The 16024-nt window shown below is 33.6% G+C and overlaps 1 protein-coding gene across 2 annotated transcripts in view; it reads right to left on the bottom strand.

Moving 5' to 3' along the window:
* The window catches only part of LOC114328038 (calcium-binding mitochondrial carrier protein SCaMC-2), a 223969-nt gene that overhangs the window by 157522 nt on the left and 50423 nt on the right, over nt 1-16024 (bottom strand). For both annotated transcript variants that reach the window (XM_028276780.2, XM_028276781.2), the window contains exon 3: nt 11405-11492. In XM_028276780.2, coding sequence (XP_028132581.1) covers nt 11405-11492 — 88 coding nt within the window. The remainder of the gene's footprint in view (nt 1-11404; nt 11493-16024) is intronic.

The raw sequence follows: 16024 nt of genomic DNA, 5'->3' as shown, positions 1-16024 counted from the left end.
TCACCCAAACATATTAGTCACCAATCTCCTGACACCCCTACATAACAGAAGACTAAAAGAACAGACACTCTTGAGCTCAACGCTAACTAATCATTCCCACTTATTACTATTGTACTATTCAAATGAATTCAATTAATTTATTAATAATTGTACTAGTGATGTAACGAATGTCATTTTTTGAACATTCGCGAATACGAATGCGAATATCTGCTACCGACATTCGCGAATGCGGATGCGAATGCGAATATTCAGTTTTTTTTAATTTGTTTCTATTTTTGTAATGTTTTCTAAATTTTTAATGAAAAGTTAATTGATATTTAGTGTAAATCAATCTGGATCTTAAGCTTTATTACATAATACCAAATAATAAAAAAAAAGTGAAGGCTGATAATGTGATTAGGATACAAGATTAAGTTATATCTATCTATTGCCCTTCATTTGTCCAAAGTAGAACGTAGTAGGCCTCCCACTTAATTTTTCCACTCTTCTTGGTTCAGTGCTAATGCTATCGATCTGGTCCCTGCGTATCTTTTTAGGTCATTCGACCATCTCGTCTGTGGTCTGCCCCTTCCTCTTTTGTAGTCCCAAGGTCTCCAGTGAGTTATCGCTTCATTCCACCTTCCGTCTCTTTGTCTGCTGTTGTGTCCTGCATATTTTCATTTGAGAGTAGCTGCATGTTTGAGGTTAAGTTAACTTTTCGTAATAAAAAAAGATGAGAAGTGAATAGATTTTGATTTTATTAACCTAATATTATCTTAAAATTATTTTTTTTTGGTTTTTATATTCGCAAAACATTCGCACAAATTTCGCGAACGCGAATGCGAATATTCGCGAATGCGAATATTGGTTACATCACTAAACTGTACTAATTCAATCATTATTGTACTCTTTTAGGTATTCACCACTGGGTGAATACTGACTGTGTCATACTCTTAACACTCATATTTATTGTTTATTATTTTTTATAAAATAGATTGCAATAAAATGGATGTCAAAAAAATGGAGCAGGTGCTTCAGCCTCTATCATGTAGACTTAATAATTCCTTTCGTGATATGGTTGAAGTGGTAATTTAAATATCTGTTGGTGTTGGTTGGTTTTCTGTAGACTTTGTTTGCATATTTATCATGTGTCTTCTTTTGTAATTAGCCCATCCAGAAAAGTAAGTGAATTATTGGTTTCCTATCCCATGGTGAATTTGATGTATCCTTCTTTATTGTTGATGTCCACCAGAAATCTGTTTAATACCTCTGGTCTATGGGACCATCATCTACATATATCTCCATCATACTGTGGGTTACTGGTCTTGTTTGTGAAATGGTGTTCGAAATTATCCATGAATATATCATCTAATAATTGAGATAATAAAGAGCCCATAGCTAATCCAAAATTTTGTTTATAGAAGTCATTATTCAGTTGAAATTAAGTATTATTCTGTAAGGTATCAAGAGCTTCATGGCAGCTGATACATTCAGTTTATTTTTGAAGATATTCTTCTTTAGGCGCGATTCGATTGAGGGTAAAATTGTACATAAATCTGCGCGCCTGCGCACACAGACAGTATGTAGTTCCTTGCTAATCTTTCAAGATAGACATTTATGTATCTGTATCCGTGCAAATAAGTCATTAAAAGAATATATTAGTGTTTTTAGTAAATGTATTATTTATTATAATTCTTGTGTTTTTGGATTTGTGTTTCTCTGTAGTAAAATAATAAAATATTATATAGACATAACATTTTTACACTATATGTCGCCGTGTTGTGTAATTATATCCGAAACTTACATGACAATTAGAAGTACCTCGCTGGTGTAGTTGGTAGGGCGTTAGCTCAGTGATTAAAATGACGCGGGTTCTTATCCGGGGCGATTCATATTTTTTTTTTTATTTTTGGTTGTTTTAATAAAAAATTTTTGAAAGTGGTAGATAAGAAAGGTAATTTAATTTTTAAATAAAATACAAATAACCTGTTAAGTATATTTACTTCGTTGAAATTACCTATATAATAGAAGAATATCTTCTTACGTGCGTACAAAGTACACACACATTCTTTTTTTTGTATTTTTTTCTAGTTTCTTATTATTTTTAAATTTTTCCCCAGTGGTAAATTGGTGAACATTTTTCACCAGTTTCTAGTTCCGTTTATTTTCCGCGAAGAATTATTCCAAATTCTCTCGACTCGACTAAAATTTTCTGCAATAACCGGTACTTTCACAGGTCCTATAAGAAAAACCGAAAATTTTCCCCAACGCGATGCAAAATATTTAATAAGTAAAGTTTGCCGATAATACTTTAAAGCTTTGTACACATGATTATTATCATTCAATATTTGTGTATCGCAATATTCAAACAAATAAACATTTGATAAAATGCAAAAGGAAACGTTTACACATCCGAAGAGGAAAGTTTTGAACTTCCGTCGGTGTTTTCTTAGGTATTAGGTGAATTATTTGCAGAAGACCAAAATAGAAAGTCAATAAAGAATGAGTTAATCCAATGTTTAATGAAAAAATGTTTAGAACCAAAATAGAAAGTCAATAAAACGTAAAGTAGTAAAATGTGGCAAAAGGAAAAAATGTGGATTTAGTCTTGAAATTTCTGGCAAGGTTTCAAAATATCTAGTGATTGCTGTCGTCACACTATGAAAAACAGCATTTTACAGTCATAATTTGTTTAAGACTTCCAAAGGTATATTGTAGGCATAATCAGAGTCTAATAAATTCGAATAGATAAAATGAACTGACATATCAAATCCCAGATCAAGTTTTGGTTGCACCCTTAAAAATCCATTGAGACCTAGGACGAAATATCTAGTCGGCACTCTTTCAAAAAGTTTGCAGATTGATTGGTGTCCATTAGACGAGAATGGCACAAGACAATTAGCTTTACAAAGACAGGCCACGTATTTTATTAGCAGATTAAACTGATTTGTCGAGAGACTGGGGTACTTCTTTCTTCTTCTTTTTAACTCGAGACTCGCTAGTATCTGGCACTTGCACTTGGTCATAAGACCTTTGTACCATACTTTGTTTTATTTCTTAAACTATAATAAGTTTCGTGGTCTCAACGAAGTCCATCAGTTTTCTTATTGGTAGTTTTAGGATCTCTTCTGGTTCAAACCTCATTTGACCAGTGAATTTCTGCCTTACATCACCTAGCACACTGCAATGGCATAGTATAGTATGTGTATGGCAGTCTCTTCTTCCATTTCGCACTTTTTGCACCATGGTTCATTCACCTTACCTAGTTTGTATAGGTGATTTCTTAAACGGCAATGTCCAGTCACCATTTCTGTGACCGTTTTGATCTCTCGTTTATTGAGGTTCATTAAACTGTTCGAGAATTTTTGGGTCTAGGACGTTTCATCGCCGCCAGTTCATCGCCGCCGTTTCGATGCCGCCAGTTCATCGCCGGCCGATTCATCGCCGGCCGTTTCGATGCCGCCGGTTCATCGCCAGTCAGGTAATCGCTAACCGATATATTTCCGAATTTTCGACCAACTTTCGACCAATTTTCGACAGTTACATTTATTACATATTTATTTTTAGTATTAATTAGGAATTCTAGGAAATGCGAGATATGACCATTCCCGTTGCCATACTTAATCTTTTAATATACTTTTAAACTTTTATAATATTAAATATAATTTAACACTACAAACTTAATACTGTTTAGTATCAAATTTAGGGGAAGTAGAAATAGAACAGTAAATTAATATAATAATATTTTTTACCTATTTATTTGTCATAAGTAGACTTAGGCAAATATGCAAATTGCATATTTTGCATATTATGCATAAAATATGCAAACATGTCAAATTTTGCATATTTCTATAAAAGTGTGCATAAAGTGCATATAACTTGAAATTTTAGGTGTATAGATATTCATCAAATAAATCAAGTGCTTGGAAATCCGAATATTTAATTTTGTTTCAATATCTCTAGATATTTATTTTGTCCTTGAATAAGGGTTCCAAAATCTACTAGTTTATAACTCTATGTAAAAACTTTTATTAGGATGATGAGTTTTAGAAATCAATTATGTTGTAAAATTGGAACCGGTAACGCCTGTCATTGTAATAATATTGTGAATTGCAATTTGAAACTACCGAAAATAAACACTGCTTCAAACTTGGATAAAACCTACATCTACCGATAAGGATAAACTTTACTGCTCAATTTGTGGTAAAACTGGAAGTATAATACTACATAATTGCGTGTTATATTATTTTATACGAGAATATTTTCTAATATGTGCTGACACAAGGCAAGTTCGAAATAAATCGATATATTTCTTATTTTCTCAGGCATTTTTTTAATTTCTTGTGATGAAAAAATAGGATCTAAAAACTTCAAATCATATTAATTACTATAAATTATGAAGATATTTTAAATATGTTCGTAAATAAAACGGATAATACTTTCTGAGTTGTTTAAATATACAGTGAGTCCATAAAGTAACGCATAAATTCGTTATTTCTTAAACCGGCGACTTTAAGGAAAAATCCCGAAACAAGTCGATTTTTATTTTTAAATTACGATTTTTTGGCATACATATTATACTAGTGACGTCATCCATCTGGGCGTGATGACGTAATCGATGATTTTTTTAAATGGGAACAGAAGTCATGTGATAGCTCGTTTGAAAGGGTATTCAATTTTTACTTACTAATGAAGTAAAAACCTCACATGTAGGTAGGTGGTATATAATTTATTAAAAATTTTTTTCTAAAAATGATCCAAGATGGATAAAATCACAAACGTTTTCGGACCAATCAGTCCATCATCAGGTGGTAGAAACCTAAAATAAGCAAACCACTGTATTAAAATTCACGGTATTCAATTCTCTATCCAATAATATAAACATTAACATCATTGTGTATACAGGGTGTTCAAAAAACATTTTTTTAATTAAAATAAGTGAGACAAAAAGGAGAATATATGTAATTTATTTTAATTCAAAATGCATTTTACTACTGTCATCAAAGAGAAAAAAATTTTATTTGACAAATAAACATTTAATTGATTTTCGTTTAAACAAAATGTTCAAATTGCCAAGAGACAGGTGGGTGGCAGCTTTAACATTGAATTTAAGCAAAAAGCAATATTTATTTGTCAAATAAACATTTATTTCCTGTTTTCTGACAACAGTAAAACGTATGTTGAATTAAATAAATTACATACATTCTTCTGCTTTTCTCAATTATTTTAATTATAAAATGTTTTTTTGAACAACTTGTATAAATAAATATGTTAATGTTTAAATTAGTGAATAGAGAATTGAATACCCTTTCAAATGAGCTATCACATGACCCCTATTCTCATTTAAAAAAACATCGATTACGTCATCATGCCCAGTTGGATGACGTCACTAGTATAATATATATGCCAAAAAAATCGTAATTTAAAAACAAAAATCGACCTGTTTCGGTATTTTTCCTTAAAATCGCCGGTTTACGAAATAACGAATTTATGCGTTACTTTATGGATGCACTGTACATACTTATATTTATTTTTATATGCATATTTTCTAGATAAACATGCATATTTTTGTATGAAATACTGCATATTTATGCGCATATTTCATATGTTTTTATTTGCATATTTGCCTAAGTCTAGATAAGTTTTGAACTGAATTTAACGTCGTGTCGTGTCATTTCCCATAATACAAGATCAACTGACTAACTGGCGATGAAACGGCCGGCGATGAAATGGACTGGCGATGAACCGGCGGCGATGAAACGTCCCATTCCGGAATTTTTTTATCAATATTCTTGATTCTTTTTTTAGTCTGGATTTGCACTTGAGTAGTTCTCCAAGGTCAAAACATGCGACAGAATGCTCCCAGTACAGAACAATTTCTTTAAAGCCACACACTTAAGATATTCCTCAAAATAATACATGTAAGACTATACAAAAAAATAGAGGAAGATATAGATGACACCCAGTTTGGTTTCAGAGGAGGACTAGGAACGGGAGAGGCTCTGTTCGCTTTTAACGTTCCCGCGCAAAGACGACTAGATATGAACCAAGATCTCTATGTCTGCTTTATAGATCATCAAAAGGCTTTTGATAGAGTACGATATCAGAAACTCATAAAACTTTTAAAAGAGAAGAATGTGGACAGTCGAGATATACGGGTTATTGTCAATCTGTACTGGAATCAAAAAGCAAAGGTTAAAATCAAAAATGTCGAAACAGAGGCCATAAAAATCAAGAGAGGTGTTAGACAGGGTTGCGTATTGTCTCCATTGTTATTCAAGCTGTACAGCGAAGCTATTTTTAAGGAAGCAATATCAGAGGAAGAACAGGGTATATCAATAAACGGAAAAATCTTGAACAACATAAAATTCGCAGACCACACCGCTATTTTTTTTGCTAGACAGTCTAGATGCACTGCAACTATTAGTAAATAGATTACATCAAGTCAGTATGGACTATGGACTACAAATGAACGTTAAGAAAACCAAGTTCATGATTATTTCTAAGCAACATACAGTAGGAAGGTTGGATAAAGAGGGAAAACAAGTAGAAAGAGTGAATAACTACAAATATTTGGGAACCTGGGTAAATGAAAACAATGACCAGGGTAGAGAAATCAGGACACGCATTGAAATTGCAAGACAAGCATTTATAAAAATGAAAAAGATGTTTGTTAATCGAGACCTTCCTCTGGAACTGAGGATAAGAGCCTTAAGATGCTACGTGTTCTCGACTTTGTTGTATGGAATGGAAAGCTGGATACTAAAAGCAGATAATATAAAGAAGTTGGAAGCCTTTGAGATGTGGTGCTATAGAAGGATTTTGAAAATGGATCCAACGAGTTACAAATGCAGAAGTGTTAAGAAGGCTGCAACAGGATTGCGACATGATAAAGAACATCAAAACAAGAAAGCTAGAATATTTAGGCCACATTACCAGAGGTGCGAAATATGAGATATTAAGGCTTATAATGCAAGGTAAAGTAAAGGGTAAAAGATCTATAGGTAGAAGAAGAATTTCCTGGCTGAGAAACTTAAGAGAGTGGTATAGTTGCAGCTCAGTAGATCTTTTCAGAGCAGCCGCCAATAAGGTACGGATAGATGTGATGATAGCCAACCTCCGATAGGAGAAGGAACTACAAGAAGAAGAAGGTTCTCCATTTCTGTTAATGATTCTTTATCAGCCATTTCTGAACCTCGTTTTTCGTAGCATCTTTAGTGATGTCACAAAAAGGTTCTGGGCCTTCAAAAGTTTCTCTCGAGCTTCTCTTCGCTAACATATCTGCTCGTTGATCCCATGCACCCCTTTATGACCCGGCACCCATATTAAAGACACTTTATTGTCTTTTGCCAGGTTGTTGAGGAGATCTTTGCAGTTTTTCACCAGCTTTGATTTGGTGAGAGGGTTCTTTACAGCCAGAATAGCCGATTGGCTATCTGTGTAAATGTTGATTCTCTTAGCTTTAGGGTCTTCATCAATGCATGCCACCAAAGCAAAAACTTCAGCCTGGAACAGAGTTGTATGTTGACCTAGGCTGTAAGATTTATTATAGTTAGATGTTAGCCCAAAGACTCCTGATCTAGTACCATGGGCAGTTTTAGATCCATCAGTGAACCATATTAAGTTCCCATTAATATTTGGGACTTTTTGTTCTCTAGATGGTATTAATGTGGTTAATGGTCTCTAGATGGTGTTAATCTTCTCAGTGATAATTAGTTCTGGTGTCATCATATCTAAGTTCATCATAAAGATGGATGGATAAAGACTGGGGTACAAATTACCGTGTGTTGCTTTAACCCGAGAAAGAATCATGGCGTTCAAAAACAGTGGATTGTTACATGTACAAACCTGTGTGTTAGTCCAGAAAGCCACTGCTCATCCGCTAGGAAAAATATTCTGATTCGGATTTTTTGCACAATATTGCTCAAAAAGGACCCCTTTTAACAAATTTGCATGTTACCAGGACCAAAAGTGGGTCAAAAATTTTTTAAAGGTTTTTTTAGGTTTTTTGGATCATTCCAAACAGCAAAGGTCTTTAGTGACTTTTCTCTAAAGTTGATAGTTTTTGACATATAAGCGATTAAAAATTGAAAAATTGCGAAATCGGCCAAAATCCCGAAGAGTTTTTTGCAATACAGTATTCAAAACTCCTTTGTTTTTTAATTTCTAATCACGCGTTCGCGACACTATTTTCCACCGTTGCATGTGTATACGTATACAGTATGGTGCAAATGAAAGGAATAAATTCGTTATTTCGTAAACCGGCGACTTTAAGGAAAAAACCCGAAACAGGTCGATTTTTATTTTTAAGTTATGATATTGTGGCATATATGGTATACTAGTGACGTCATCCGTCTGGGCGTGATGACGTAATCGATGATTTTTTTAAATGAGAATAGGGGTCGTGTGTTAGCTCATTTGAAAGGTTCTTCAATTCTCTATTCAGTAATGTAAACATTTACATATTTATTTATTTACACAGGGTGTCCAAAAATTTTTTATTAAATTAAATTATTTGACAAAAAAAGAAGTAGAAGGACACCCTGTATAAATAATTATATAAATGTTTATATTACTGAATAGAGAATTAAAGAACCTTTCAAATGAGCTAGCACACGACCCCTATTCTCATTTAAAAAAATCATACATTACGTCATCACGCCCAGGTGGATGACGTCACTAGTATACCATATATGCCACAATATCATAACTTAAAAATAAAAATCGACCTGTTTCGGGATTTTTTCTTAAAGTCGCCGGTTTACGAAATAACGAATTTATTCCTTTCATTTGCACCATACTGTCGGTGGAAAATAGTGTCGCGCACGCTTGATTAGCAATTAAAAAACAAAGGAGTTTTGGATATTGTATTGCAAAAAACTCTTCGGGATTTTATCAACAGATGTTTAAAGAATATATAACTACCTTGGCAACATTCAAATTTTCAGTTTTTCACATAGTTTTTGAGGGTTAAGAATGGCCGATTTCGCAATTTTTCAATTTTTAATCGCTTATATTATGTCAAAAACTATCAACTTTAGAGAAATGTCACTAAAGACCTTTTCTGTTTGAAATGATCCAAAAAACCTAAAAAAAACTTTGTTCCATGCAAAAAAAATAATTTTAGGAAAAAAACAAAAAAAAAAGTTTAAAAAATCTTTGACCCACTTTTGGTCCTGGCAACATGCAAATTTGTTAAAAGGGATCCTTTTGAGTAAGATTGTGCAAAAAATTCGAATCGGAATATTTTTGCTAGCGGATGAGCAGTGGCTTTCTGGGCTATGTGATGTGAATAGTATTTCAAAGTAGAGTAGTTTGTTCCTTTAGCACATAGTTAATATAAATGTTTTGTTTCTGTCTTGCAGCCGACATGAAAGAATTAAAAGGTATACTATAACGGACATAGAACATACGATAACAACGTGTCATAATTAGGAAACTGAAGAAAACAAAACTGATGAGAAAACAACAAATAAATGTTGTTAGTTAAAAGTTAACCTGATCATCGACAAACAAAACGATACTGACAGTAACAACATACAATACTTAACATTATTAGCCGAGGAGGGAGACAAAACAAGAATATTAATAAAGATGTAAGAAACACATTAATAAAACTAAAGAACTTACTTTGCCTTAAACTAAAAATTCACACAAGAATGCTATGATGACATCGTCTCCAGTGATGCATAGCTTGAAAATCTGGATAATAAAACATACTGATATCAAAAAAGTAAATTTCTTGAGATTTAAATGTAAAAGATTACTAGAATAATGAATGAATTATTACATAATAATATAATGAGCAAAGTATCTCAAGCATCTTCTTCTTCCGTGTTCATTTCTTCAGATTGTTGTTCTTCTCTGTTTTTTCTCTTTTTAACTATTGTGTTTGTTTTCATAAAACTATGTAGTACTCTTCCATATTTTAAAAATCTGATTTTTATCCATTTCTATTATCCATGATTGCCTTTATTACTTCCTCTTTCCTCTATTAAAGAATCTTATGGTATACCCGAATTTTTTATTTTATTTATTTTTTAGCTTAATGCCTTGACAACTTATGGACATTGGCATGGTACAGTGGATTTATGCAATCAGGTACCTAGTGTAATGTGTATTGAGTGTGTTGAATAAATGTCTTGTTACTTATCAAAGTCGACGTCATTGTCTTTGCAAAGATACGCTAATTGTATCCGAACGTCTGCGGTTCCTCCGGTGAGTACCGGTCCCCCAAGGATAGAAACTATTTTCATTTATTAATTTTTAATAACCAAAAAATTCTCCACCCAGGTCAGATTCGAACTCACGAGCTTTAGGTCCAAAAGTAGGCGCTCTTACCACTGAGCCACAGAGGGGGTGTATACCCGAATTGTCTTTTATATGTTATGTATATTTCATTTCACATTTTTTCCCAGCTCTCCTCTCTTGCTGTTTTTACTCTGTTACAATATTCGGATTTTTATATATTTCTCTCAATGGAATTTCGTTATATTTTTTCCAAGTACAGTAGACTCGCGATTATCCGAGGTAACTGGGACCGTGACTACCTCGGATACGGAAAAACTCGGTTAACACTGAGATTGGTTATATTGATAGAAAAACAAGTAAACAATCATAACTGTGGATATTTTAATGACAAAATTAATACAGTACTGTCTATAAAAGATAAAAACATTTACCTTATCAATATTACTGTTTAAAAAAGTCTTTGATTTTGCATAAGCTTTATTCCTCTTTTTGATTTTGAGGCGGCGATGTTACGTCAAGGTTGAAAATTGTAACTCACCTGTTATGACTTTTGCCTCGGTTAACCGAGGGGCTCGGATAACCGAGACTCGGATAATCGCGAGTCTACTGTATATGTTTTCTTTTCAGTTTTTCTTGAATTTTTTGCTTTTTGTTTTTCCGATTTTTCTTATTTTTTAATCAATCCACACACTGCTATTAGTGTCGATTGGATATGGTCACACTACGTAACCATGTAAGAACGAAAAAAAGAAATAAACGTAGAACAGAACTTAGATAAACAGATACCATAGAGAAAAACAACGTTCTTGGTACGGTCACACGAGACGAATGAACAGTGAGAGGTTACCAATTAGATCCTGGAGATGTAACCCAATTAGAAGAAGGAAAAAAGAAAGATCAAAGAAATCTTAGAAAAAAGGAATTAATATAACAATTAATAGAAGAGTCATATAAGTCAACCCATGACTAAACAAAAATCAATGTCGTTCTAATTGGTGCTGACCGACAAACGATCAGTGGTGTGTCCAAAAAATATACGATAAATATTTTCCTTACAAATATCTGTGTTGTGTTCCTTTTCAAATAATCAAATATATGAAGATGATTGTAAGCTTTTAATATTTAAATTCTAAAATATACCATATCAAGCAATAAGTATCAAATGTTGACTTACCTCTGCAGTAGATTCTTCGCTTCCCCTCTTTCCAGCGGTATACCCAAATCACTGAATGCCTTAATGAGCTCATCCAAATCGATTTTTCCTGAAACAAAGTTAAATAAACTGTGAATTCAAGCCAAAGTTTTCAACTTAATAAAATATAAAATAATATTAAATTTATTGGGATAAACTTTATTATTGGGACCATTTTCTGGTTACACATCCGTGTCTTCTAAAAATGAAAACCAAGCGGATGCTATAGCAAGGAAGATAAGGGAATTCTATAATTTGCAATACACATCCCATCTGTCCAGTGCGGAAAAATTCCAACGAAACTGGAACCCTACATACTCAGATAGGAGTAATACTAATAGAAATAAAAATGAATAACCATTTTCATCTCGTTGCAACACGAAGCCAAAGCAGTCTTATATTTCAGTTCGTTTAGAGAGCGCAACAATACATAAACATTCGTAAGAGCAAAAATGAATAACCATTTTCAATTTCGTTGCAAAACGAAAATAGAGCCGAACCATATTCTAGTCCAATCAGAGAGTGCAGCAAGCACCTCTATCGATTTCGAAACTTATTAGTCTCTCATCAGGAGGCACATCTGCTGCTCCCTCTGATCCAACCAAAACAAACCCCGGCGTGCAGTCCCGGATTGCAACGAATGAAATGGCATATATGCCCTAGCGGCAACTGCTAGCCAAAGACTAAGTTTTCACTTTAATGGCACATAAAACAACATAATGTTACTCTACATCCCACCAGAATGAAAACAATGGGAACCTTCTCTGGTTACACCTCCGAGGCTTCTACAATTTGCAAGCCATACGAATGCTGAGACTAGGAAGATGAAGGAATTTTACAATTTATAATTCACGTCCCATCTACTCAGCACGGTAAAGGTCCAACGAAAATGGTTCCCTTCGTACTCCAATCAGAGTAAACATGTAAATCAGGTCCAACGAAAATGGTCCCCTTCGTACTCCAATCAGAGTAAACATGTAAATCAAAAATGAATAACCATTTTTCAATTTCGTTGCAAAACGAAAATACAGCTGCACCATATTCTAGTCCAATCAGAGAGAAGGTTCCCATTGTTTTCAGTCTGGTGGGATTAGTCCAGAAAGCCACTGCGCATCCTTTTTAAACGTTTTTTTTTGTTTTTTTCCTAAAATAATTTTTTTTGCATGGAAGAAAGTTTTTTTTAGGTTTTTTGGATCATTCCAAACAGAAAAGGTCTTTAGTGACTTTTCTCTAAAAATGATAGTTTTTGACAAATAAGCGATTAAAAATTGAAAAATTGCTAAATCAGCCATTTTTAACCCTCAAATACTATGTGAAAAACTGAAAATTTGAATGTTGCCAAGGTAGGTAGATATTCTTTAAACATCGATTGATGAAATCCAGAAGAGTTTTTTGCAATACAATATTCAAAACTCCTTTGTTTTTTAATTGCTAATCAAGCGTGCGCGACACTATTTTCCACCGACCGACAGTATGGTGCAAATGAAAGGAATAAATTCGTTATTTCGTAAACCGGCGACTTTAAGGAAAAATCCCGAAACAGGTCGATTTTTATTTTTAAGTTATGATATTGTGGCATATATGGTATACTAGTGACGTCATCCATCTGGACGTGATGACGTAATCGATGATTTTTTTAAGTTTATTTTACCCCCTAAATTTGCACTTTTCGATTCACCTGGTAGATACACGTGCACCGCTGATGCCTGCCAGGTCATGGTTTTTAGCCTTGGTGTGCTATGAATTATCACTAGAAAAATTTCTAGCCTTACAGGACGACCGTTAGTCGGAAGGTTCACTAGCTCTTAGACTAATACTGGGATTTCTGCTGTTGTATTCTATTTTAATCCTTATAAAAAGTAAATAGAATGCACAACTATAAGCGATTTTCTATTTTGCACGTGATCTATTTTTATACCCTGTATAAATAATTATGTAAATGTTTACATTACTGAATAGAGAATTGAAGAACCTTTCAAATGAGCTACCACACGACCGATATTCTCATTTAAAAAAATCATCGATTACGTCATCACGCCCCGACGGATGACGTCACTAGTATACCATATATGCCACAATATCATAACTTAAAAATAAAAATCGACCTGTTTCAGGATTTTTCCTTAAAGTCGCCGGTTTACGAAATAACGAATTTATTCCTTTCATTTGCACCATACTGTCGGTGGAAAATAGTGTCGCGCACGCTTGATTAGCAATTAAAAAACAAAGGAGTTTTGAATATTGTATTGCAAAAAACAAATCGATGTTTAAAGAATATCTACCTACCTCGGCAACATTCAAATTTTCAGTTTGTCACATAGTTTTTGAGGGTTAAAAATGGCCGATTTCGCAATTTTTCAATTTTTAATCGCTTATTTGCCAAAAACTATCATTTTTGGAGAAAAGTCACTAAAGACCTTTTCTGTTTGGAATGACCAAAAAAACCTAAAAAAACTTTTTTCCATGCAAAAAAAATAATTTTAGGAAAAAAGCAAAAAAAAATGTTTAAAAAATTTTTGACCACCTTTTGGTCCTGGCAACATGCAAATTTGTTAAAAGGAGTCCTTTTTAAGTAAGATTGTGCAAAAAATCCGAATCAGAATATTTTTCCTAGCGGATGCGCAGTGGCTTTCTGGACTACATGTAGAGTAACATTATGTTGTTTTATGTGCCATTAGAGTGAAAGCGTGAAGGCGTTAGACTTAAGTCAGCTTAAAAGTGAACACCGACGACAAACAGTGCGCGAAGAAATCAACACCGGCCTCAGTGTAGCAGAAAACAAATCCGCAGAACAGACAACATAGATGAAAAACTGAAGTATATAAACACTATAATAAGAACTACGGGAAAGAAACACCTAACCAAATCTCCAAAGAAACATAAGGTATGGATGACACCAGACATACTAGAACTAATGGATGAAAGACGCAAATTGAAGAATAATTCAGAAAAATACAGAGAGGTTGATAAGAACATAAAGCAAATAATAAAGAAGGCCAAAGAATCATGGATTAAAGAACAATGTGTAGAAATGGAAGACTATGAAAGGAAGTATGACACATTCAATATACATAAAAAAGTAAAAGAACTTACAGGAACCCAAAGAAGACATCAAATAGACTTAACAGAAAAAATTAATAGATGGAGTGAATACATAAGAGAATTGTTTGAGGACAACAGAAATAACATTGACAAAGTAAATGGTGAAACAGGGCCTGAAATCCTAAAATGTGAAGTAGAAATGGCACTTAGAAATTCCAAAACTGGAAAGGCAAATGGACCCGATGAGGTTCCTACTGAATTACTAAAGCTCTTGAATGATGAATCAATAGGTATAATATTGCACTTATTTAACACAGTATACAATACTGGTATTATACCTCAAGAGTGGCTGCTGTCTACATTCGTTACACTGCCAAAGAAATCCAATGCAAAAGAATGTTCAGAACATCGAACAATATCTTTAATGAGCCATCTACTGAAGATATTTCTAAAAATCATCCACAACCGAGTTTATCAAAAGTTGGAGTCAGATATTAGTAATACACAGATGGGGTTCAGTAAAGGACTAGGTACTCGAGAAGCTCTCTTCGGTTTGAATGTTCTTACACAAAGATGCCTAGACGTTAATCAAGAAGTACATGCATGTTTTATCGATTTTGAAAAAGCGTTTGACAGAGTACGCCACGATAGGCTAAGAGACATTCTTGAAAGAAAAGACATAGATAATAAAGATCTGCGAATAATTATCATCTTATATTGGAATCAGAAAGCTAACATCAAAATAGAAAACGAGATATCAAAAGCAATAGAAATACGTAGAGGAGTAAGACAGGGATGCATTTTGTCACCACTGCTATTTAATGTATATAGTGAAAGCATCTGTCAGGAAGCCCTTTTGCAAGCAAATGAAGGAATCGTAATCAATGGAGAGGTTGTAAATAATATTCGATACGCAGACGACACTGTACTACATAGTTACAAGAACAGTAGAAGGATTACAACGATTACTTACAAACATAAATATTGCTTGCAACAATTATGGCATAAACATTAATATCAAAAAAACCAAGTATATGGTCTTCAGTAAAATCATGACACAACCAGCACATATTAGTATAAACGGCATTAAATTGAAAAAGTATCAAGTTATAAATACTTGGGAACTTTAATAAACGAAACTGGAGACCAAAACAATGAAATAAAAAGACGTATCGAAATTGCCAGGGCCACCTTCATAAAGATGAGAAAATTCTTCTGCAACAGAGATATAAGCATCCCTCTACGATTAAGAATGCTAAGAGGCTACGTATTTAACACGCTATTATACGGTGTAGAGGCCTGGACTCTCAAACAGAACAACATAAAAAATATTGAAAGTTTCGAGATGTGGTGCTACCGTCGAATGCTGAAGATAAGTTGGGTTGAAAGAATCACAAATCTTGAAGTAATACGAAGGATAGGAAGAGACCCAGAAATTTTGTTAACGATAAAACGAAGAAGACTCGTATTTGGGTCACCTGATGAGAGGTCATAAATACGCATTACTTCAAAATATAATGCAAGGAAAAATAGAAGGAAAACGGAATCCAGGCCGTAGAA

The sequence above is a fragment of the Diabrotica virgifera genome, chromosome 9, assembly GCF_917563875.1.
Source record: "Diabrotica virgifera virgifera chromosome 9, PGI_DIABVI_V3a".
NCBI classification, from domain to species: Eukaryota; Metazoa; Arthropoda; class Insecta; order Coleoptera; family Chrysomelidae; genus Diabrotica; species Diabrotica virgifera.
The sequence above is the reverse complement of the archived record's forward strand: the minus strand, read 5'-3'. Positions and strand labels throughout refer to the sequence as shown.